Raw genomic sequence first — 22,136 nt, forward strand, 5'->3', positions numbered from 1 at the left:
ATAACTGGAATGGAATATACTTAAAAATAGTTAAGAGAATTTTATAAAGTAATTCTATAAGTAAATTTTAGTTTTTCACATTTTAGTTGAGAATTCATCTAAACTTAAAAATATGTGTTTTAATCAGGGTTGGGTTTTTGCCGTCAAAAACTGGTTTTTGACACGACAGTGGAAAAACCGCCAAAAACCTACTGCTTTCTTTAATTTATGGCATATAGCAGATAATATATTATTTTCACATAATTGCCTTTATAAATGAATGTTGTAAATGATTGCTATTGATTTTGCAACTATATACATGTATTCTTATAGAAGGATATACATTCATACAGAAATATTGTAATATACTTATTGAAAATAGTGATACTTACTTTTATCATTATAGCTTGATTTGCAAAGGATTCAAAATTTTGCACTTCTTAATTGTTAGAAATAAACAAACAAACAAAAAAGCTTGGAACTATTAATAAATTCAAGAACTAAAATGAAGAATTTAAAATTTGGCATTTCTTAAATATTAGAAATAAGCTAAACAAAACTTGTAACTTCTAACAAACTCTACGTGAAGAATTACTGCTATTTTGTCAAGTGAAAAGCTTTTATTCAGTTAAAAAAGCACATTAAGCAAAACTTAATTACAAACAAAATTACATGTTCAGTAGTCAGGGTCACTGTGCTGAAGCATACCATCGCAAGTGACTAATTTTGCGCATTTTTAATTGCCCAGTCGATTTCTTAGTTTAGTATGGATAAGTCCAAAATTTGAGAATATTCAAAAAAATGTTACCAAATACTTATCAATTATTTTACTAAATACTCAAAATTATTTTTCCAAAACTATGGGTTTTTGACAGTTTTTGACATTTTTGACAGAGGGGTTTTTGACATAACGGTAAAAACCATGGTAAAAACCGTCATGTGTCAAAAACTTGCCAACCCTGGTTTTAATGCATGTTTTAGTTAAGAAGTCATTTATTAAATTAAATATTTGTCTTTTCATTTTAAAAAAAGTAATTGCTGCACTTAGTTTTTAACTTTCTCCTCCTTAACTTTTCTCTCTCTCTCTCTCTCTCTCTCTCTCTCTTTTTTTACCAAAAAAATTTGAATTGCTATATAAATGTTTGAACAACAGTCATTTTTGCACACTTACATGTTATTTTAAATTTGTTTATTTTTATTTATTGCAATTATATAACATATTATATTTGTTTTTCTTAATAAAAATCTATTGTTGAAAATCGTTTTGTTAAAGCAAAGAATAACTTACTTGAGACCGTGTTGCTAATTTATTAATTTGTTATATAAAATTTGTATTTTTCTATTTACTCTAATTATTTGTATTTACTCTAATTATTTGTATTTAATGTGCTTTCTAAGGATGATTTTTACATAATATCACTATTGTTAACACTTTTTTTTTTTTAGTTTTTTTATCTTATTTAAAGTAATGTGTTTTATTTTCCAATGTAGCAAATATAATTAAGAGGTGAGGAAATTTAAACATATATTTCAATACTTGTTTTTATCATTCTTTATCATTAAAATTTAAACTTGCTTTAGTATTCTGTTCTATATTTTCTATATTTTATTTTCAGAATAATTCTCTCACTCCTGCACAAATTATCGTGAGTAGTTTTCTATATCACACATTAATAAATAATGATCTTATATAGATTTTAGTTTTATGATAAATATTTCTGTTATTTATGACTATTTCCTTTGCATGCAGCTGCCATCTGGGGTATGTAATGGATTAAAATTAAAAAGAATTTTTTAAAATTATTTTTTAATGTATGGTAAATTTTTCGTGCTATTGTCTTTGCATAAATTAATGTATATAGATTCATAATTCTTTTCAGGGTGAGCTGGAACAACAATTATTGCAAGCAAATCCAATATTAGAAGCATTTGGAAATGCAAAGACTGTAAAAAACGATAATTCATCTCGTTTTGTAAGTAATATTTTTATCTATTTTTCTCTTGCTATTTTCATTATATCTCACTTCTCTTTCTTTTTTGTTCACATTATTATTATAGGAATGTTTTTTTATATTGCTTTTTTAAATTATATAAAAAAAAAGTGAAAATAAAAGTCTTGTCTGAAGTTTAAACATTTCAATAATTTTCAAGTGTTTTGATTTAGATTAATAAGTTTTCCTTTTATTTTATTGTCCCCCCCCCCGTTTAATTAGGTATGAAATATATTGCGTTATTTAATCATTGGTTTTGTTTATATAAGTTAATTTAGGAATTGTAATTATTTTTAAAAAATAAATATGAGAATTTTGTATTTTTTAAACTTGTTTTTCTTGTCTAAACTTGTAAATTTTTTTATTCTTTTAAATGTTATATTTCTACCATTTTTTTTCTCTTTAAAGTTAGGAGTACCTTTCTTTTTTCTCTTACTTTATGCATTACACTTGTTGGTATTGCAGATAAAGTTCGATAAACAAATTTGTAAATTAAAATCCATATTAATAAAAATGTAAAAAAAAAAAATATGCAAGAAAATTTTAGCATATATTTTGTAAAGAGGGGAGGAGTGGGGGAAGGAGGGGAGGGCCCAAAAACGGCTATGCTTAGGGCCTACGAAAGGTATAATCCGGCTCTGTGCCTAGGGCCTTCGAAAGGTATAATCCGGCTCTGTATATCAGCGATAAACTGAAGTCAAAATTTTAGAAGCAAGTTGATTTCTTATAGTCTTGATAAAGGCATATTTTTCCCTAGTTATATATTAAGATTTAAGCAACTTTTTTTCTAGCTTCAATTTATATAGGCGCTTTTTTTCTAAGTGCAATAAATATTTAAAAGTTATTAAGCTTTTTTGATTGATTTAAATATTTTTTTTTTTACAACTTATTGCTTCTTATTGACAGAAACTAATTTTTACAATTGTTTAAGCTTTTATAATTGCATGCAAATCTCAATTTCAATTGTTCCTTCAGTGGTAGATATTGCAAAATTGTTCTTATTACAACTTATTATTTAAGCATTATGTAGCTCTGTAATGAATGGAAAATTTTTGATTTTAATGTATTTGATATATTTTTTAAATATTTTAGGGAAAATTTATCAGAATCAATTTTGATGCTTCTGGATTCATAGCTGGTGCCAATATTGAAACATGTATCCTTTTTACATAAAATATATTAAAATATCAAGAGTGTCATAAATTTTAAACAATATTTTACTTGTCAGTGTAGAACATTTTTCTTAATTAATCAATAGATCTTTTAGAGAAATCTCGTGCAATTCGTCAGGCTAAGGATGAGCGTACTTTCCATATATTCTATCAAATGCTTGCTGGTACAACGGAAGAACAGAAAAGTATGTTTTAATAAATGTATAATTTCTTTAAATTAAAATTTAATTTAAGAGATTACATTATTTATTTTTCAATTTTTGTTTGATTTATTCTTTATTTTAAAAAGATATTGATAATGTATCTTTAATATTCTATATATTTTGTCAACTATTAGTTTTTAATGTGCTATAATTACTTTCCATTCTTAATTTATATTTCCTTTTGTACAGTGTTAAATTAAAAACATGTTTTATTTTAATTTGCAGAAGAATTTCTGTTAGAAGATCCTAAAAACTATAGGTTTCTGACTTGTGGAGGATTGGCTGTTCCAGGAGTTGATGATGGTCTTGAATTTCGAAATACTGTTAGTGCTATGTCTATAATGGGTTTATCTCCAGAAGATTTATTTTGTAGGTTTCAACTTTTATTTTTATTATCATACATTTTTTTCTTTTTTAAACTTTAACATTTTATAGTTTTTTAAAATTTCAAGTTTTATGTTTCAAACTAATGAATGTTAAATTTTATATTGCTTGAAAATGTTTTAACTAAAAAACTTTTTTTCTAATTCTGTATTTCTATCACTTAATCGTTTAACAAAAATTATGATGCAAATATTTTGAAATTTATATTTATTTATCAAATGTTATGTTAAGTCTGTATTCTTTGAATTCGCTTTAGACTGTAGTTATTTTAACCTAAATCATTACTGTAAACAAGAATGTCTCTACTACAGAGTTCATAGTTTTTATATTTGCAGTCACAATTGCAAACGCACTAATTTAGCTTTTAAAAACTGCTGGAAAAAATTATAAATTTTTTTATAGGTCCTTTTTTATCCTGTATATTTTTTCAAGCTTTCATTATCTTCTTAATCTTAGCCTTCCCCCCTTTTTTTTTCTTTTAAAGTTACCTCTTAGTTTTCTATGTGGAAGAAAACTTTTGTCTAATAAGCATTGAACTTCTAGTTAGTTATCTTTGAAGATAAGTTTTTTATTTTTCCAAAATCACATTATGAACTTAAATTAACATAATCTTATTTGATAACCAATTGTGATTAATTTGGTATTACCAAAATTTCATTGCTTTGGACTGGCTGTAGTTTGATTCATTTTCCTGTACCTTTTTAGAAATTTGCTTATTTTCAATCCTGAGTTTCGTTGAGACTGAATAAATGGTAATTTGACAGTGACAGGTCTGGGCTATATTATTATATCCCTGACCTGGGCTATTATACATTATTGTAGTGATTGTTTGTAATCTATTAATTGCCGAGTTCTCCCAATTGTCAACAGCTGTGTAATGATTCATATTGTTAGGCATTATTAGTGTAGCTTATGACACTGTTTTGAAGTTTTAGTGGAAATCACCCTAATTGCTAACAGTACATGACTGAAAATATTGTTTTACCTTTTAACAGAAGTGTATACTATATAATGCCTTAATGTTGTCAAACACTTGCCATTACTTTCCTGTATGTAAGTGTGAGATTTGGCTAAGACTGTGAAAAGTTTCTATGTTAATCACAATTTTTTTCCATGTTGTTGTAAAAAATCTATTTCTTATGATTGACATCAGCTAACATAGAAATGGCTTGTTTTGTTTTTTTAAATTTCATTAAACTGCATAGATGTTAGTGCTTATAGTCTAAATTGCCATTGTTAACATATTTTTTATTGATTTTTGTTTATATTTTTTTCCTAATTGTTAAAAATATTCCAGCTATTTTCAAAATACTCTCTTCTGTCCTTTTATTTGGAAACATGGAATTCCAGCAAGAAAGAAATTCTGACCAAGCATTTTTGATGGAAACAACTGTTGCTCAAAAAATAGGCACTCTGTTAGGCTTAAAAGTTACTGACATGACAAGAGCTTTTATAAGACCAAGGATTAAAGTAGGAAGAGATTTTGTGAGCAAAGCACAAACTAAGGAACAGGTAATAAGATACATTCTTTCTGAAATATGTTGTCCTGATTTTTTTCTTTGGTCTACTACTAGGTTTGCCTGAATCACTTAGTTCCTATAGTTGAGAACATAACTCGGATATAGTGGACATTCTGAAAAATACTGCTCTGCCACTCTAAGTCAATATTTTGGGGGAGGCAAATTTCCTTCCCAACAGGATAATTAATCGATTCACACATCAGACTTACGCAACCATGGTTTGAAAAAAAAATTCTTTCAGAAACTAGACCATCCCTTTCAAACTAAAACTATATCTTCCATATTGGCACAACTTTAGTATAGAAATTCAGTAGTCAGCCAAATTTACCATCTTCACTGCCTGATCATATTTCAGCTTTGTTGAATGCCTGGATGTAAATTTTTATGGCCACTTGTCAAAATGATAGTAACTGGTTTAAGAACTATCATCGATGCAAACAAGGGGACTAGCATGTTATTAAAATGTTGCTAAAGACTTTCCAAATCTGAAGTTCTAGGTGTTCGAATACCTTTGACCAGATATTACACTCACCTAGTAATGCTGATGCAATTTAAAAACTCTATATCTTTTCAATGCTAAGAGCAGTATAAATACTTATTTAATATAACCTCTTTAGCAGATAATTCATTTACACGTGTTGTTGGGCATAAAAGTAACAAATTATTTTATGTTGATTTAAAATTCAATAAATATTCTTTAATTACCAATTATATGAATTAAGTTATAGAATAATATAACTAAATATTGTAAACATAAATTAAATTTTCCTGCTCTATGAAAATCTTTTATTGATAGGTTGTTGTTGCTTTCTTTTTGTCTGAGAAAAATTTTTAAGAATATGATGGTATTTAAATTATTCAAGGAGTGGTACCTAGTTGTCAGAAGAATAAAGGTTTAATTAAATTTTTTTAGAAGTTTGCATCCAGTTTGTAGTTAATAATCATTTTAAAATTTTAAGTTTTAATTGTTTTAGATATTTTGTCATATTTTGAGTTGAAGTATACATTTATTATCAGAATTTTGTAATTAAAATTATTCTTGATTTCTTTTAAATTTCTTAAAGTTTCTCATGGCATTTTTTTTAAAAGTAAAAATAAGAACTTTTATTACCTTTTTTGATTTTGCTGTTTTATAGGCTGAATTTTCTGTGGAAGCTATAGCTAAAGCATGCTATGAGAGATTATTTAGGTGGCTAGTTAATCGAATAAACCGTTCTCTTGATCGAACGAAACGACAAGGAGCCTCTTTTATTGGTATACTTGATATTGCTGGATTTGAAATATTTGAAGTGAGTTACTATTTTGTTATCTATGTCTATATATTTTTAATGATAAGTTTCGAAATTTTCAATTATAAGTTACTGTTGATTTAATATTCTTTATGTTTTAAGATATAAATTATATTGGACCAGTCTCAAATACAATTGCGTTGAATTATTAGCAAGTACAAAGCAAACTTTTATTAATGAAGTTTCATTTAAAGTATCAAAAATAAAGATCCAAAACTTTTGCCTAATTTTCAGTGATGTTTTTAATACTTTCTTTGAAAAATGGAAATCAATATTTTCGATGTATATATTTATATATATATTGATAAAAATTATTTTTTATAATAAGAATGATATACTTCATTCAGAGTTTATTAATTAATTTTATAATTGTCCAGAGTTTTAATGCACTATATTTTGTATGTTTTAAGCTATTTATTTATCTAATAGTAATTTACTCTTTCAATAATCTAATAAAATCCAAATGTAAACTGCTGTAATGCCTTTCAGTCAATTTTCTTTGCTTTCTTTCTTTAGTTAAACTCATTTGAACAGCTATGTATAAACTACACGAACGAAAAGCTGCAGCAACTGTTTAATCATACTATGTTTGTATTGGAGCAAGAAGAATATCAAAGAGAAGGCATAGAGTGGAAATTTATAGATTTTGGTCTTGATTTACAACCAACTATTGATCTAATAGAAAAAGTATGTTGTTTTATCAAGTAATCTTTTATTAATGCTATGAGCTTTTAAAATCTTAATTATTCTATTACTATCTGTAACCTATATCTTATAATAACAAATGTTTAGTATTTATTTAATTTATGATCTTTATTTTCACTTCTGTTATTATTGATTTTAAAAGCAACTAGGAAAAAAAATGAGCAACACTATCATAGTGTATTGAAAAGATTCCGTTATTTTAGATAAATCATTTTTAGGTCATATGACTACCAACAGCTGTATCAAAAAAATTATATATTATCAAAGGATCTATACTGAAACAGACTGATATTCAAAAGGAATAAAATATAATAAAATTTCCTTTATTTTCAAAAGGAAACTTAGTATTTTTCCTAATCCAAAGTTATCTGCCAACAGATATTGGGAGTACAAATTAGTTCGGTCCATTTTCAAAAGATGGCTCTGGCTGTTATGAATGTTTCATAGTGACAGCTAGTTTCAGTGGTTTCAGAGATTAGACATCCTTCAATAATATTCAGTTTATATCGTTTTGAGTTTCATAAAAAAATCCTGTTTTTTGCTGTGTTGAATGTGTCAAACTTTGTCTTAACTAAGCAGCATTTGCGGGAGGTTTTATGTTTCTGCTTTAATTGGAAGAAAAGTGCAGTTGAAGTGCATCGAATTCTTGTAAAAGTTTATGGTGATAATGCTTCAACTGATAAATCATGTAGGGAATGGTTTCAATGTTTCAAGAATGGTGAAAGAAGAATGATAAATGGGGAAAGGTGAATGGTGTTGTATACTATGAGCTGCTACAACCTGGCGATTCTATTGCTGGCGATCGCCGTAGGCTGCAATTGATTCGTTTGAGTCGTGCATTATGAGAAAAACGGCCGGAATACGAGCAAAGACATGACAAAGTTATTCTTCTGCGTGATAACAGCCTGCCTAATGTAGGAAAAGTCGTAAAAAATTATTTGGAAACGTTCAAGTGGGATATTTTACCACACCCACCGTATTCATCGAACATTGCTCCTTCTGATAACTGGTTGTTCTGACGAATGCAGCACGATTTGGCAGGTCACCGGTTCACTTTATTCGCAGAAATCAAAAATTGACCCCTAACTTGAATTACCTCATAAGGCGAGACATAATTTCGAGATGGAATTCGAAAATTGCCTGAGAGATGGGAAAAAGAAGTAGCCAGCAATGGACAATACTTTGATTAATCTGTTCATTCATTTTGTTCAAAAATAAATGCATTTTCGACCACAAAAAAANAAAAAAAAAAAAAAAAAAAAAAAAAAAAAAAAAAAACTGACCGAACTAATTTGTACTCTCAATATTTTTCAACAGAATTCACAATAGCTACAAGATTTCAATATTTTATAATTAACCAATATAAGTTCCATGTTCTCATGACTGCCCCACCTCATATCAGTGTTTTTGTTGAAATTATACTCTCTCATGACTATAATGTTTCAGTAATGTCGTAAAATTTACTAAGTACTTTTTTTCTTTCTTTGTGAGTTTTATGGACCCATTAATGCAAATGAAACTTTTCACACAATTCTTACTGATTCAAAATTTTCACCACTCTTCAACTCTCTGGTTTCCGGGATCTTAATTTCCCTAGCTCCCTTTGTTGAAGCCGGTATGTATGTAGTAATAGTAGCGCCACCTACATTAATTAAAAAAAGTTACTTCCTTGTTGGATTTCATTGCGTCTTGAGATAGACCAATGCGATGTTCCTAATAAACGCATATTAATAATTAATCCACCATTTATTGCTTTTGTTGTTGTTTATCTAAAATCAGATCGACATTATCTTTATGAGCTTGTAATATACGAACCACGCAAACCTGCAAACGCAATCAAATACAAAATATCATCACCCTTAGATTGCCAAAATGCTCAAGAATTTGTTTGCTAACTATCTTCCCCTCTTTCTCTGCAAGCTATGATAGTCAACTTACCTTAACAATGGGAAATGCAAAGGAGTTGAAACTGGAGACTTTTCAGGGATGCACAAGAGTTGTATTAGAAAAAAAATTGTTGCTTTCTGATTTCTTTTACTTTGACTGACTTGTTTTGCTGTTGAGAAATAACAAGGGAAAATATTTAGTTTTAGTATAGCTTTTTATGCAATTATGGGATGAAGAACAGCAGTCAATTATTGCTTAATAAGGGATATTTAACTTTTTTTCTGTAAAATAATTTAGTTTTACTGAGTTTTATTTCTATAAGTGGAATGTTCCATTATCTGTCATTTTGACTAATGTTTTTGTAAAAAAAAAATTTAGATAATGGAGTTTCTTTTTTAAGTTCAATCCTCAAATGTTTAAAAGTCTTATACGTAAAATGCCTTTCTTGTTATTTTTTTTTACAGCCAATGGGAGTTCTTGCCCTTTTAGATGAAGAATGTTGGTTTCCTAAAGCTACTGTCAAAACCTTTGTAGATAAGCTTGATACATCACATGCTGTTCACCCTAAGTATATCAAATCGGATTTTAGAGCAAATGCTGATTTCAGTATCATACATTATGCTGGCAAGGTATGTATTGTTTGCTTTAGATTTAGTTTTTGAACTGTGTGAACATCAATAACTGTTGCATTTCTCTCTTAGGTTGATTATTCTGCTGATAAATGGCTTCTTAAGAATATGGATCCACTGAATGAAAATATTGTGTCATTACTCCAGAATTCAACTGACCCATTTGTGGTGTATATTTGGAAAGATGGTAAGTAAAGGCTTTTCAGTTATATTTATTTTTTTGATAAATATGCATTGCTTATCTAGTTAGTTTAATAACTGGCCCTACATAATTTTTTGTTAACTAATTCTATGATTCTACTAAACAGTTTTTGAATTTTATTGAGGCAAACATAAATTGTCTCTTCAAAGGGATCAATGGAAATAGAGTTTCTTGGAAATGAAGTGTCAGAAATGGCTGTTTGGTTAACTTTTATTTGAAGATGAAAAATTTTTTTTTCCTAAAAGACATTCTTTTCCTCATCCTTTTTTATATAGATATTGTGGCTTGCCCGGAAAAGAAGTTAGCTACTTATTTTATACTTTGAGTTTGTGATGTCCCTCCAAATGTTGAGGCAAGAGCAAGATGGACATTTTTTCTGTTTTTGTATTATTCATTGTAAAACTTTTATAAAATTTTTGTTTAATGAAATCTTTTTTTATTTATTATTGAGATTAAATGTGCTCTTTACGGTAACGAAGTATTTGAGTTTAAAAATATTACATTTTGTTATATTTCTAGAAATTTTCTTAAATGAATTGCATCAGTTGGATTAATATAAATTACAAAAGCTTTTTTTTTCTTTTTGAAGAAATTTTTATTTTTAGCAGCTATAGCTTGATATAAAAATTTATAAAATTCTAACCTCATATTTCTCATAACTTTTCGATGACTCTTTTTGTAGCTGAAATTGTTGGAATGGCTGCAGCCACTATGGGTGATACTCAGTTTGGTGCTAGAACTCGAAAAGGCATGTTTAGAACAGTTAGTCAACTGTACAAGGAACAATTAGCTAAGTTAATGGCTACTCTGCGCAATACTAATCCAAATTTTGTGCGATGTATCATTCCTAACCATGAAAAAAGGGTAAGTGTTTCTCTTACTATCTTAAAGCATAATAAATATTTCTTCTGCACTATAAGATATCGATGTATTCAAGCTAAAGATTAGACATTTTATAGAAAGAAAATGCTATGATTTTGACAAAAAATATATCTTTCAATTTAGAAATTTTTTTTTCTGGGTTTAGTGTTAGGTTGAAAAGTTTTAAAGTTTTTGGAATTGATATTATGTTTTTACTTATTTTTCATAATGTTAAAGTTTTACTTGATGATTAAGAACTCATTAAATTTGTTGATTAATAAAAACTATTTTAATACTCCTAAGACTAGATTTGTTCAAAAAATAGAATGATTTATTTATCTATTTTTTTTAAAAACTTTTTATTCTAACTTCTTAATTCTTTAAACCAAAGGCTGTTTCAACAGTTAAAAATAAACACAGCCACTAAAGGTATAATACCTGGAAACCAGTAAATAAAGTGGTTAATAAATATTTCATTGTAAACAATTTTAGCATTTAGAGTGGTAGGTAATTTAAAATTGACAATAAAAGTTTATTGTATTTAATATTTTTGATTCAGGTTAACGATCATTTTCAATGTTAAATTTTTTTTTTTAAATTTCATTTTTTTAATGATTAAAAAATAGCATTCAGGTAAAATTCAAGTAAACGGTCACCAAAATTTAAATAAACTTAAGTATAAGAAAATTTTAATATAATTTTAAAAGCAAATTGTTTAATGTAAGAGCATGTATTTTTAAATATAATAAAATTCAGAATTCTGAACGAATAGCAATAAGTGTTTAAATTCCGAATTTTCTTTTAGCATACTCTATTATAAATTCAGTCATTAAACATTATTTTTAATATTAAAAACATAACCTTTTCCAAAAATACACATTACTAGTCTTTTTATTTGATTTTAACTTCTTTTTTTTTGTTGTGGTTTATATTTTTAAGTTTTTTATTGTCGAATGTTCTACTGTATACTTTTTTTTTTAATGAGTGAAAGATTTTATTGAGGCTTTTTGTTGTGCTACTCTGATATTAAGTTGTATATTGATAATATTTGAAATGTCTGTGATACTAATTTATATTAAAATTGATGCTGGTATTTAATTTTTGATTCTTTTATTATTTGGGCATAAAAATAAATTGTATTTTTTTTCTAAGAGTAAGTTTATTTCAAAAATAATTAGTAGTGATAATTGAAAATGTTTATTTTGTATATAATCTTACTCTTAAAATTTCAAAGTAAAGAATGTTATTTTTGGATGTAGATATATTAAGAAGGCAGTAAAATAATTATGTTTATACATAAATCTATTAAAGATTAAAATCAATTGTGTTTGCAAATAAAGCTTAACTTTTTATATTATTCTGTGGTATATTCTTCTAACTATTGGTTATTTTAAACATAATACAAATTTTCCAGAAATTTTTACCTAGTTCGTTGTTGCTGTTAGACTTTTGAAGCAAGTCACTGTTTCTAATATAGAAAACTTTGTACCACTGTATTTAAATTAACATTTAGCTTATCTATTCTAAAAACAATTTTTGTTTATTGTTGAATGAATTTTTAGGCTGGAAAAATCGATGCTTTGCTTGTGTTGGATCAATTAAGATGTAATGGTGTATTAGAAGGAATTCGAATATGTCGACAAGGTTTTCCTAATCGAATTGCATTCCAAGAGTTTAGACAGAGGTAATTTTTAGCTTTTTTTCACTTAAAAACGCTATATTTGTAAATGTTTTTTGCTTTGTTTCAATTTAATATCATGATTTAATTCCCTTTTGCTATTAAATTTGAAGCATTTTCTGTCAATGACTTTTTCTTTCTGCTAATTTTCTTTGAAAAAAATAAAACAGGAATCTGTTACACAAAATATTATATATTTTACCATTCTCTTTCAACTTCTAGTTAAACTGAGGAGGATGCTTGTAATTTTATATTCATGTAGTACTCATTTGTTTTTTTATTATTGTTGTTTAACTCAAAATCAATTTTCATTATCGAGCAGTGGACTATTAATATAGTTTTTAGATCTTATACAGGGACTGCGGTAAAAGTAATGAGAATCATTCTTTACAGTAGTTGCAATGTAATGCAGCACATGTTAAGTGAATGGGAGTAATAGTAATAAAAAAGAGATTTAACTCAGTCATCTATTATCTCTGGGAAGGTCAGTATCTCAGACTAGTTGAAAAATTTCCTGAGTAGCTTCATGAGTCCTGATACACAGAAAATTTACTATGCCATCTCACTTTGTGTTAAACAATAGTTGACACAATATGTTTTAAAATGCTCAAGAATATATGGAAGATAAGGAGTGCTCCAGGGTGCCCTCCATATCAAAAATTAAATACACCGTATAAATGCTGTTCAGGATTCTGATTGGACATATCTAAGATAAATTGCTGATGAGCATGGCCTTAGTAAAAGCGATCTGCCTCAAATCGTTTTTGGAATTTATTACATGATATCTGTTGGCATGTATTGTTAGTAAAGGATTTCGAAAAAAAATTCATGACACTTCCGTCCTTCGTAGACTTAGTTTGTCATTCACTTTTTTTTCTTCTTCTTTCTCAAAAACACCGAAAGAGATAGGAAAATGATATAAATCATTCCCAAGAGTTAGTTGTCCATTGAAGAGTTAATTATTTTTATCCTTCCCAATTCACCGTCTTGGAAATGATATAAATCATTCCCAAGACTGTGACACAAGTCCTAAGGAACATTCTGGTAGGATACTTTATAAATTGCTTGAAACAATGGCAGAAATGTTCAAAGAGCATATGTTGAAGATTTGAGCATATTTGCAAAAATTTTCAATTAAGTATTTTTTATCCAACACGCCAGTCTTACTACTTCTGGGACAGACCTTGTAAATTTCATTAATTCCAGTTGTAATATTTTCAATTATTATTTTTATAAAGTCAGAAATTTTTTTCTAATCTTGCAGTTGCCACTAATGATACTTGGCTATTTGACAATAATTGTTATTATTGTTTTTGCTATTTAAAATTCTTTTGTTTTCATATTCATAACAAATTTTAGAGTTTTTTTTTAACACATTATCCAAATTATTCTGTAATTTTATGTCAAGTGTTTCTTTTCAATTTAAAAAGTAAATTAATTTCTTGTTCCTTGAATGTACTGCTATTTATTTAATGACTTTAACAAGGAATATAAATGATTTACAAAACCAGAGCAATGTAAAATTTATGTGTGAACTGTGCATTTCTGATCTGAAATAATATTTTTTATGAATATTTTAGATATCTAAATCATATTAAGTTATATTACGGTTAATACTCATTTTACACATTATTTTAATTAGTATACTTTTTTTTGGGAAATTTTTTAAGTCTAGTTAATATATTTTTTTTAGGTATGAACTACTTACCCCAAATGCAATACCTAAAGGTTTCATGGATGGAAAATTAGCTTGTGAGAAAATGGTATAGTATAATATTTAGTTTTTAAACTTTTTATTTTTTATTTTCCATTAATCCTTTAGAAATTTAATTAGCTGCATAGTGGCATACATAGACTTATGTGCGCCTTTCTACTTGATTTACTAGTATGCCCTATGTTTTATCCTTAAAAAATTAAAATTATAATATGAAACATAAACACTATGGTAAAGAGACATAGGTATTTATAATCATTAATTTAAGATAATAAAAATCATAATTGAAATGAAAAGCAAAATTTCGAAAACATACTGAATTATAACATTGTTTATCACTGAAATGAAATTAATTTTAATAATGCAAGAAAATAACTCACTATTTTACAATAATTGTATTCAAAATTTAGTTAAGGGTTATTGTTATTTATAATGTGAATTTTAAAGATGGTGTATAAAAAATATTTTATTAGTGTTAACTTTTCTGGAGCATGTTTCCTCAAACCTCATGGGACCCCCACTGCAAGAATTGTGTTCTATTTACATCATTGAGGCTGCGCCATAAATCATTTTTTGATTTATATGGAGTTTAAAAATTAGGTGTTTTTCTTGAAAGAATGAGCTTTGTCCAAATTATTTTATTTGGGAGTAAATATTTAATTCTTAAGAATTCAAAATAAATTGTAACAACCTGTGAAAAAAATATGAATTATGTAATAAGTTTTGCACATTAAGGTATTTTTTATTATATTTTTAAGATATATGTTCTAGTTCAGTGTTTTCCAACTGGCGGTCCGGGGGCTGCATCCGGCCTGCGAAGCCTTATTTTGTGGCCTGCGAACTAAAATATATTAGTTGTCATTTTTTGCGGACAATTTTCGTAAAAAATCTATGTGGGCTTAAAATACTTTTCTCGAGAATAAAAACCTAATTTCTTCGTTTCTGTGAAATTTAACATACCAACTTAACAAAGCAAATATATTGAACCTGGTAATGTATCCAGAAATAAGGCTGCTTAGATGTAGGATGTTCTCCTTGAACAGTTGACCTCAAATGATGCTGTTGAAAGTATAACTTGGATGTACCACAAACTAATGAAACTAATAATCTTTATTAAAATACTTAGTTGCTAAGACTCAGTTTGATATCAGTTAGAATTTTTGATAGAATTAAACTGAGTTATTTGTTATTTCAGATATATGCATTAGATTTGGATCCTAACTTATATAGAATTGGACAAAGTAAAATCTTTTTCCGAGCTGGAGTTTTGGCTCATTTGGAGGAAGAAAGGGATTATAAAATATCTGATTTAGTAATACAGTTTCAAGCGTTTTGTCGAGGCAATTTGGCAAGAAGGTATAAACATACTTATTCATAAAAATTAATTTTAGTGCAATTTATTTTCAAAGTTAATGTGGTAATTTCATTTCAGGAACTTTCATAAACGTTTGCAACAACTTAATGCCATTCGAATCATTCAGAGAAATTGTGCTGCTTATTTAAAATTAAGAAATTGGTCATGGTGGCGTCTTTATACAAAGGTAATTTGAGTTAAAAATTTTATTATTTATTAACATCATACTGTTATAAATTTATCTATCATAATTTTCTTTGGGATCTTAAAACTAATTTTTCAGTTTAGTTGTTAAGTTTCATTATTTATAAAAACTAAATTTTTTAACTATTTTTGCTTAGTTATTTTTAATTTTGTTTTAATCATTTATTGGCTACTGTTTTGTATATGAGGGTGAATAGTTGTAATTATTGCTAGGTTTACTACAAATTATTTTTTATTATGTAAAAGAAAATTTCAATGTTACTTTATAAATATAATATGGCAAGTATTATGGTTGATTAGATAAATGTAGTGATCCACTGACAAAATGAAAAAGAAAAGTCCATACATTTTTAATATTTTATTTTTTTATAAAAACCAATTTGTTCTAAATTTAAGGTGAAACCATTACTGCAAGTTACAAAACAAGAAGAGAAACTCAGTGCTAAGGAGGATGAGTTGCGACAAGTAAAAGAAAAAATGGAGAAAGCTGAAACGGAAGTTGGTGAATTAGAAAAAAAGCTTCTACAAGTAATTTTTTTTATTACCTTTTAAACTGTGTAACCTGATATTTTAGTATTCTATGATTAATTATTATCAGAGCTAAATATAAGATATTATTTAGCAATGTACCATATAAATTTTTGTTTCAAATCTGTATGTCTTTAAGTCTATATCTGAAACAGTTCAGGTATTAATTGTTAATCAGAAAAAGAATTTCACCTAAAAGAGTGAAAAAATTATTGAAGCATTATATTGTAAGAATTGTAAATACACGCTCTACAACAACTGGCATGCATATGCACATTATATCTGTTGTGGCTTAAGTCTGTCTTGTTGGTTGAGGCGTTGCTGTTTGAGAGAGGGGTACCAGTTCAGGACACTGCCCATGTTATCTGACCTGGACCAAAATTGCACTGTGTACCTAACAAAGCAGTTAAAAGATGGAGCTCTCGAATTAAACAGGGTTAGGTGCTTGGCATGGTTTGATGTTGTGTACTTACACACCGTTTAATATTGAGATCATTTTAATGTTTTGCAGAACAATAGTAGTAAAATTATATGGACCTTTCTGAATGACTATTATTACATATTAAAGAAATACAATATTCAGAATTTACTTTTATTTCTGCTATATTGTTTTATTTTTGTTAATAATATTTATATTTAATATAATATCTTCTTTATTTATAATATATTTGATAAAAATTTACTTATTTTACTGCTTAATAACGCCTTAGTAATAATTTAATTTTATGAAAATAATATTTACATGTTTGTCATAAACTGCCCTCTAGATGTTTTATATCTTGGTTTATTTAAAAAGCAAATTTTTTCTACAGTTGTCTGAAGAAAAAACTACCCTAGCTGAACAATTACAAGCTGAAACTGAACTTTGTGCAGAGGCGGAGGAGTTAAGACTACGATTGCAAGCTAGAAAGCAAGAACTAGAAGATATATTACAAGACATGGAAGTTAGAATTGAAGAAGAGGAAGAAAAAAGCAAGAATTTGACTTCTGAGAAAAAGAAACTTCAGTTAACTATTCAGGATCTAGAAGAACAGTAAGAACTTTTATTTCTTCTTGATCTCTTTTTTACATTTCAAATTATATTAAAATCTTTTTTTGAAAATATATTATTATCCATTTCGTTTCATTAAACATAAGTCATTTTCATTAAGCATAAGTTTATTTACTGTTGTAGTTTTATTTTTTTAGATGATTTCCTCTTTGCCTCATTTAAAAATTTTGTATTTACCTCTTTGCTTCATTTTAACATTTAAATTCGTAATTTGTCAAGAAAGACAAACCACTAGAAAGACAAATCACTTGAGACAAACCACTAGAAAATAATTCTTTGTGGTCCATTGAACCACTGACTGATCCTGCTTATCAACTGTCACTTTTCTTATAAAATTATTTATTAATTATCTTATTTTTAGAAATAGTTTAAAATGCATTTTTTAGTAATTTAATTTATAATAGAGATTTTAATAATAGAGATTTAAGCTTCAGTGAAAAATATCTGTAAAAAATAAATAAAAATTGCTAACTTATTTGATATTTCATTTATTTCTTTGCCACTGGTTATTATTATTTCATATCTATTTATTATTTTAACTACAGTAATAAATAAATTGTACAAATATATTTTTATAATTGTAATTTACAATTTCTCTTCAAATTTACTGCAGTCCATAAAATAAAGCTATAATTTGCTATGTCAACCAAATCTTATTTAAAATAAAATGTTAACAATCTTGAAAATATTTGTTTGTCAAAGTTATATTTTTTATGCATGTCTATACAGATTTTTTTAATGCACCTTTTTTATAATCATTTTATAAAGTATTAATATTTTGCAGCTGATAAACATAGATAACAGATACTATTCAAATTTCATTTATCGGATGACCTTTTTAAAATTTATTTAAAAGAAAAATTGTAATTCAAAGATTATTTTTTAAAACTGGAATCATCTTTATAATTGTTCTTATTCAAAAATGAAATAATCTTTCACTCATTATAATTGATGAAGTGGTGATGCTATCAATTCAAAAAACTTTACTTAAAAATGTATTGTCAGATATGCATAGTTTTATAGTGTTTATTGTATTTTTATAAATTCATTGTGATCTATTTTAACTATCAGCAGTAAAGTAATTGCAATTAATCTTCCACGAATCGAGCTCTTGTAAGAGATTGTACTCTGTGTGTGTCTTGTAAAAAATTTCCCTGCTGTGCTTTTCCCTTGAATAACAGCAAGAGCTAGTTTTTTTTATATTTATTTTTATATGCAGTGGGGAACCAGTTTAAAATATAGAGAAAGACAGGTCAAACTCTCAGAGGGTAAATATGTAGCTTGTTAATGAAAATGGAATCTAATATAAGTGGTTTATTCTTAATATTTTTTTTTTACTGTATTCTTTTGTAAGGTTCTTCAGATTCTAGTTCTTTCTACATAAATGACTTTGTTTCTGAGACCTAAGTTACTAAGATTGTGGTTTTAAAATTTATTTAAAATTTTATCAAATCAATTTTTAAAGACTAACAAATCATAAGGTGGATCAGTTTATAGATTTGCTTTTTTTCTATAATTTAAATTTTTTTTTCATTAGATTAGAAGAAGAGGAAGGAGCTCGCCAGAAACTTCAATTAGAAAAGGTTACTTTGGATTCTAAAATTAAAAAATTAGAAGAAGATTTTGCTGTACTTGATGATAGTAATCAAAAAGTAAGTTAAGTTATTTTGAATTCTGTTATTGGTACTTTTCAGCAGTGCTCTTAACCTCAATTGTTGAATTACTTTTGAAAAAATTTTTTTTTTTCAGATCCTAAAGGAAAAGAAAATTTTAGAGGAAAAGTTTTTAGAAGTTTCTCAGAATCTTAGTGAAGAAGAAGAAAAATCTAAACAATTATCTAAGTTAAAAGCAAGACATGAAGCTACTATTGCTGATATTGATGATAAACTAAGAAGAGAACAACAGGTAAAGCTTTTCTTTTTTAACTTTAAAGAAGAAAATGTTGTTCTTATTACTATCCGTGACTTGGGAAGGATTTGAAATAGTTTCCGTCTTTGTGAGGCCCAAACAATCCTGTATGTGTTTGGCTGAAGCATGTTGATCATGGATTCTTATGCAGATGGCAAAGATCCCCACACCATTTTTAAAAGAGAGGCTTTTAATGTGGCCACTAGCTAGCCACGAGAGGGCAGCCTGAGAGCTTTGGTCTCATACTAGGTTTAATGTCCAAGGTAGCTTTCAGGGCCCGATTAACCTCTGAAAATAGGGGAAGCATAATAGGATTTTGGGGCCCCCCTAACATGAGCAAAAGAAATTTTGATATTTTTCGCCCATAAACAGTACATTTTAAAGAGACAAGAACCATGTGAAAACTATTAGAACCTTAGAAAGGAATACAGAGATCTTAAGCAATCATGTTGGACCCTTCTTTACGTGCTTTATAGTAACAAAAACATGAGGGAGTAGCTAGCTCATATGTTAACAAAATTTAAAGATTTCACTAAATTAAATTATAAAATTACTTGTTGTTATACGAAAGGTTCTTTGCAAGATTAGTCTCTTTTTTACGCCAATTTGTTAACTAGCGGCAAAACAACACAAAATTCTAATTCAGCATAAATTATTGTTACTGCACCAGAAAAATCATACCAAATAATTTTCAAACATGAAACAAAAATACTTTTTGTACTAATAGATATTTAAAAGTCTTGTGTGTTTAGTTCAACAATAAAAAACAGAATAAAATTAAATTGAGCGTGCATGATAGAGAAAAAAGATTAAAATAAAAAAATAAGAAAGGATAAGAATTAAATGCATGAAAAATTAAAGTTAAATAAGAATTGACTTTTTGTGATTGCAATTCAAGTAACTCTATGTAACTTAAAAGAGGACTGCATAATCGTATTTGAATTTAATCATAATCGGGGGAAAAGAACAATATGCAACAAGAAATAATGCAATTGGCTTAGGAACATAAGCATGGGATCTGTGATTGTATGTTGCTTATTGCTTGAGTTGCTTATAGCCAACCCAACGAGAAAAACCGGTATATTTCGATGGCAATGCTTTTACAAACGTGACATTATTAAGCATCCCATTTTTTTTTCTTTCCAAGAGTTTCTGTTGGAGTGATTTTTTTTAAATTTCTTTTATTATTATTTTTTTGTTGCAAAAAATAAGAAATTGGGCCCTTAATTTCAGGCATTTGGGGGGCCCCCTAGAATTTTACTTTTCGGTAATCAGGCCCTGGTAGCTTTTTATCTCAATACCAGCGAGGGACTAGGGGCACCAGCCATTCAGTGAAAAAAAAATTTATTTTATTAAAGAATGTAAAATATTAAAACAATTATAAATTATTAAAGAGAAATAACATAAATCAGTGTTAAATTTTTACATCTTTAAAAGACAATTAGTGTTTTTACTCATTCAATTGTTAATGACTTTGTGAAGTTTTATTCATTGCTTTTAAAAGTGATTTATTTTACTAATAAACCTCATTTTGATACTGCTTCTTTAAGTACTTAATTCAATATTTTCTTTTGGCATGTGGCATTACACATTTGAATAATAACTGAAGAATCGATAAAAAAAATTATCAAAGTTTATTGATGAGTAAGAACATCCAAAAATATTACTGTAGAATCAAGTAGTAAAACATGGATTGACTTCATCAACATCAGGACGAGACACGATTATGAACTCTCAATCTCGTGCCACATCAAAGTTAAGTTAAGGTAACCCTTGTAAACCGATAAGTACCTTTGTAATGCAACTAGACAATGTTATTGTGGCATATCGAAGGTTAGAATTTTAAGCAGAGATGTCTTCTCTAAATTATAACTTATATGGAAAACATAAAGATCCTCATTTAAAAACACTTGGTGCCATTTGGCTATTATACTTCAACCAATACACACCACTAGATTAACAAGTCAAACAGTTTAAGGTTTTTCTTTTCTGTAAGTTCCCAAACTTTTCGATTTTTGATGCAAATTAATTTTGTATTATTGAAATATATATTTTAGCTTTAGTTCAAGTTTGATGAATGTAGCAGGAGCTTTTTGATGGCTAGAGTAAAAAAATAAAAATTAAAAAATGGAGCTTTAACAGGGTTCCCGCGGCCTTGAAAAAGCCTTGAAAAGTACTTGAATTTCATTTTGATTTTCAAGGGCCCCCTAGAAGTACTTGAAAATGATATTAAATCCTTGAAAATTTCGAAATGACCTTGAAAAATATCAAAAACTCAGGAAAACAGCCCTATTTCCAGTATTTCTATGGTTAACTTTATGACGCGCGTAAGTGTGAGAGAATGACTTCCCCGTCTTTCAGATGATGACTCGTACTGTTTGATTTTAGGATTTTATGTATGTTTGACTGATTTTAGGAATTTTAAATATTGGGAACTGCACCAGATTCTGACAAAATCTCGATTCTTATTCAGGCTATTTTAATATCAATCATCGATCTTCGTATTAGACTTATTTAAAAATTATGTGTTGCAGGGATGAAAGACTTCCACGAAAAAGCGGAAATCCGCTTTTTTTCCCCAATTTTGAAAATTTCCGACCATGTTACAAAAACTAAAATTTTTGGGAAGTCCTATTGGAGAAACCCAAGCCGCCTGAACGATAGTCGGATAACCGCGACTTCTGCTATAGAGTGGAAAGGAGTCTAAGCGTTTCGTTACGAGCGTTTTTTTTTTTTGTTTGGCTGATTTTTGGAATTTTAAATATTAGGAACTGCACCGGAATTTGCTAAAATCGCGATTTTTAATCAAACGATTTTAATATCAATCATCGATTTTTGTATTTAACTGATTTAAAACTTACGTGTTGCAATTTTTTT

General features: G+C 27.6%; 1 protein-coding gene across 2 annotated transcripts in view; it reads left to right on the forward strand.

Moving 5' to 3' along the window:
• Positions 1–22,136, forward strand: part of LOC107457041 (myosin heavy chain, non-muscle) — a 74,037-nt gene that overhangs the window by 26,589 nt on the left and 25,312 nt on the right. The window contains exons 5-23 of one of the 2 annotated variants that reach the window (XM_016075081.3): positions 1,596–1,625; positions 1,860–1,952; positions 3,063–3,126; positions 3,229–3,327; positions 3,571–3,714; positions 5,027–5,241; positions 6,386–6,538; positions 7,055–7,225; positions 9,595–9,759; positions 9,832–9,946; positions 10,644–10,825; positions 12,385–12,506; positions 14,194–14,263; positions 15,410–15,570; positions 15,647–15,755; positions 16,169–16,300; positions 17,113–17,333; positions 18,889–19,003; positions 19,101–19,256. In XM_016075081.3, the coding sequence (XP_015930567.1) occupies positions 1,596–1,625; positions 1,860–1,952; positions 3,063–3,126; positions 3,229–3,327; positions 3,571–3,714; positions 5,027–5,241; positions 6,386–6,538; positions 7,055–7,225; positions 9,595–9,759; positions 9,832–9,946; positions 10,644–10,825; positions 12,385–12,506; positions 14,194–14,263; positions 15,410–15,570; positions 15,647–15,755; positions 16,169–16,300; positions 17,113–17,333; positions 18,889–19,003; positions 19,101–19,256 (2,517 nt within the window). The remainder of the gene's footprint in view (positions 1–1,595; positions 1,626–1,859; positions 1,953–3,062; positions 3,127–3,228; positions 3,328–3,570; positions 3,715–5,026; positions 5,242–6,385; positions 6,539–7,054; positions 7,226–9,594; positions 9,760–9,831; positions 9,947–10,643; positions 10,826–12,384; positions 12,507–14,193; positions 14,264–15,409; positions 15,571–15,646; positions 15,756–16,168; positions 16,301–17,112; positions 17,334–18,888; positions 19,004–19,100; positions 19,257–22,136) is intronic. The other variant, XM_016075089.3, reaches the window with a different exon arrangement.

This window comes from Parasteatoda tepidariorum, chromosome 5 (assembly GCF_043381705.1).
Source record: "Parasteatoda tepidariorum isolate YZ-2023 chromosome 5, CAS_Ptep_4.0, whole genome shotgun sequence".
Classification (NCBI taxonomy): domain Eukaryota; kingdom Metazoa; phylum Arthropoda; class Arachnida; order Araneae; family Theridiidae; genus Parasteatoda; species Parasteatoda tepidariorum.